Source organism: Pezoporus wallicus, unplaced genomic scaffold (genome assembly GCF_028554395.1).
Source record: "Pezoporus wallicus isolate ANWC-B61680 ecotype Strahan unplaced genomic scaffold, APGP_CSIRO_Pwel_v1 contig_11019, whole genome shotgun sequence".
NCBI classification, from domain to species: domain Eukaryota; kingdom Metazoa; phylum Chordata; class Aves; order Psittaciformes; family Psittacidae; genus Pezoporus; species Pezoporus wallicus.
In genome coordinates, this window is record NW_026640902.1 from 2,874 (window position 1) to 6,430 (window position 3,557).

General features: G+C 54.6%; 1 protein-coding gene across 1 annotated transcript; it reads left to right on the top strand.

Moving 5' to 3' along the window:
- The first annotated feature begins 974 nt into the window (after positions 1–974).
- Positions 975–2,399, top strand: LOC130605566 (bromodomain-containing protein 4-like). The gene is made up of 4 exons (XM_057421167.1): positions 975–1,068; positions 1,196–1,353; positions 1,517–1,647; positions 2,177–2,399. The coding sequence occupies exons 3-4, from the start codon at positions 1,525–1,527 to the stop codon at positions 2,390–2,392; spliced, it is 339 nt and encodes a 112-aa protein (XP_057277150.1). The 5' UTR covers positions 975–1,068; positions 1,196–1,353; positions 1,517–1,524; the 3' UTR covers positions 2,393–2,399.
- The last annotated feature ends 1,158 nt before the right edge of the window (positions 2,400–3,557 follow it).

The window sequence follows — 3,557 nt, forward strand, 5'->3', positions numbered from 1 at the left end:
TCTCAAGGGTCTCATGTTGAGCATCTCAAGCATCTTGAGGTTCTGAGGTATTTTAGATCTGAAGGAGCTCAAGTTTTGGAGGGTATTGAAGTGTTTGAATGTCTTGGTCACGTTTCCCCCATGTTCCTCAGAGCATGGTTCGAATAACGCCATTGCCTGGTGGAGGAGAAGGGATGCTCTATGGGGAATCCCTGTGTGTGACCTCCAGCCATCCCAGGAACGGGGTTAAACTTGGCCACAGGGCTCAGCCTTCAGGGTTGCCTTGGGAGATCCCAGCTCTCCATCATGGTCCTGGCGACACCACTGACAGTCCCAACAGGGAATGTCTCCAGGTGGGATAACTCCAACTGGGTCGTGCTTTGGAGACCCAGCATCCATCAGAGCTCTGTGGTTTAGGAGGTCTCGCTCCTGCTTTTTGCTTCTCCCACGTGGTTCCCATCAGGTCTTTGCTCCTGAACTTATCCTCAGCTCCATGCAGGGAGAATCCCTGGATTTGAATGGATGAGGGCAGGAAGTGCTTGGACTCCTTGTCCTACCTGCAAAGCTTCCAGGGGCACTTGGACACAATGGAGCCTGCTGGCTCCTGGAGACCTCCCATTGCTCATAGAGCAAACGTGTCCCACTTCAACGGCTTAGGGCTGGGTGAGGTGCAGGCAGGGGGGTGTCAGCACTTGGCTGTCCATAGGGAATGGATTTATAGCCAGGAACAACGATGGACCACCTGGACAACCATCCATTACAGGAAGGGGAGGACAACACCACAAACGAGCATCCTTAAGGCAGGACAAGCCAGGGAGCATCTTCTGGCAGGGTTTATAGCTGGGGTCCATTGAGGACCTCCCCCATTGACGCAGGCTGGGATTGCCCTGTGTGGGGTGCTGGCGGTTTTGGGGGTGATGCTTGGCATTGCGCCGTGGTGACGATGGTTACTGATTGCTGCCAACATGTTCCCAGGTCACTTGCGGGGAAGCCCCTTCCCCTCTCATGATGCATTCCCCACAGATGCCGCAGTTTCAGGGTTTGGTCCACAGTCGCATACCTCAGCAAACTATCCAGCCAAAAAAGCAGGTAAAAAGGGAAAGAAGAAACACCCTGTCAGGGTCCCAGCACCCAGGGACCATCAACATTTGAGGGATGGGCATCACACACCCCCCCTCACCTTGCGGGTCTTTGAGGTGGGTTTGTGCTGTGCTAGGAGATGAGAGCTGCCTCCGTCGTCCAGTCCCAACCCATGGTGGTGAAGGAGGAGAAGATGCATTCGCCCGTCATCCGTAACGAGACCTTCAGCCCCCGTTGAGGCAGGATCCCCCCAAGCACCCGGAGAACATCAAACCCCCGCTCACATCCCGCAACGTGAGTGCTTCCCCGGGGGACTCAAATCCCATCTCGTGGCCACACGGTTCCGGAGGGCTCAGAAGCCATCATCACCCCTAAACGTCGGTGGCACCAGTGGGTGGTTAAGGAGGCCCTGGAGTGGGGGAGCCTGATAATCTCTGACAGGAGCTCTTGGTTTTAGGGACAGAGATGAAACCCATGGAAGGGGGGAGACCCGTTATCAGACCCCCGGAGCAGAACCCACCACCACCGGGCGTGCAGGAGAAGGAGCGGCAGAAGCAGGAGCCCAAAACCCCCGTTGCCCCAAAAAAGGTAAAAGATGGGGGGGGAAAGAAACACCAAAATTCAGCCTAAACCTCTTAAAATCAAGCAGGCCCATGGTGGTCACCGGAAGGTTGGCCAAGATTTGGTGGTTTCCACCAAATTCCGTGTATGGAAGAGGCTTATAAAGATGGAGAGAAGCTTTTGACCAAGACCTGCAGGACAAGGGGCAGGATTTAAGCTGGAAGAGGGAGGACTTAAGATGAGATCTTTGGGAGTGGATTCCTGGGACACTGGGATGGGTTGAATGGGGAAGGTTTGGATGCTCCATCCTTGGGAGCAAGCTGCTCTATGGAAGGGAGTCCCTACCCGTGGCAGGGCTTGGAGCTGGAGGAGCTTTAAGCTCCTTCCCAACCCAACCCATTCCATGCTTCTGTGTGCATGGGGGGGCGTGAGGAGCCTCCTGCTTGGCTCTGGGGATGAAGCTGCTTCCCAGCTGCTTGCTCCTCCCCACGGGAGCAGCTTGGGATCATTCCCACCCGGAGCAGCCCTCGCAAAGCCCCGTCCTTCTCGTCCCTAGGACCTGAAGATCAAGAACATGGGGTCCTGGGCGAGCCTGGTGCAGAAGCATCCCACGACCCCGTCCTCCACGGCCAAGTCCTCCAGCGACAGCTTCGAGCAGTTCAAGAGGGCGGCCCGGGAGAAGGAGGAGAGGGAGAAGGCGCTGAAGGCTCAGGCGGAGCAAGTGGAGAGGGAGAAGGAGCGGATGCGGAGGGAGCAGGAGAGGATGAGGTGAGACCAGCACCAGCGGGGTTGAAGGGGGTACTGGGGTGTCCTTGCCTTGGCCCGTGGGAGAGCGGGGATGGCAGCGGTCCAGGGCATGAGCCCGTCCCTTGTGCCATTAAACTGATTGGATCCGTGCCGTGATCCCACCTCAGGGCACAAATCTGATCCCATCTTCCAGCACAAATCCGATCCCAACTCATGGCACCTATTGGGTCCAGTCTGTTGCATGATCCAGCCTAGTGCCATGGATCTGATCTGATCCGTGCCATGATCCCAACTCATGGCACAAATGGGATTCAGTCTGTTGCATGATCCAGCCCAGTGCCATGGATCTGATCAGATCCATGCTGTGAGCCCACCTCAGGGCACAAATCTGATCCCATCTAATGGCACAAAATGCCAATCCCAACTCATGGCACAGATGGGATCAGTCTCTTATGATCCAGCCTCGTGCCATGGATCTGATCTGATCTGTGCCATGATCCCACCTCAGGGCACAAATCTGATCCCATCTTCCAGCACAAAGCCAATCCCAACTCATGGCACAAATGGGATCCAGTCTCTTGCATGATCCAGCCTCGTGCCATGGATCTGATCTGATCCGTGCCATGATCCCACCTCATAGCACAAATCTGATCCCATTTTATGGCACAAATCTGATCCCATTTTATGGCACAAATCTGATCCCATCTTCCAGCACAAATCCAATCCCAACTCATGGCACAAATCTGATCCCGCTTCAGGGCACAAATCTGATCCCATCTAATGGCACAAATCCAATCCCAACTCATGGCACAAATGGGATCCAGTCTCTTGCATGATCCAGCCTCATGCCATGGATCTGATCTGATCTGTGCCATGATCCCACCTCATAGCACAAATGTGATCCCATCTTCCAGCACAAATCCAATCCCAACTCATAGCACAAATGGGATCCAGTCTGTTGCATGATCCAGCCTCGTGCCATGGATCTGATCAGATCCATACCATGATCCCACCTCACGGCACAAATCTGATCCCATCTTACAGCACAAATCCAGTCCCAGCTCATGGCACAAATGGGATCCAGTCTCTTGTATGATCCAGCCTTGTGCCATGGATCTGATCTGATCTGTGCCATGATCCCACCTCATAGCACAAATCTGATCCCATCTTCCTGCACAAATCCAATCCCA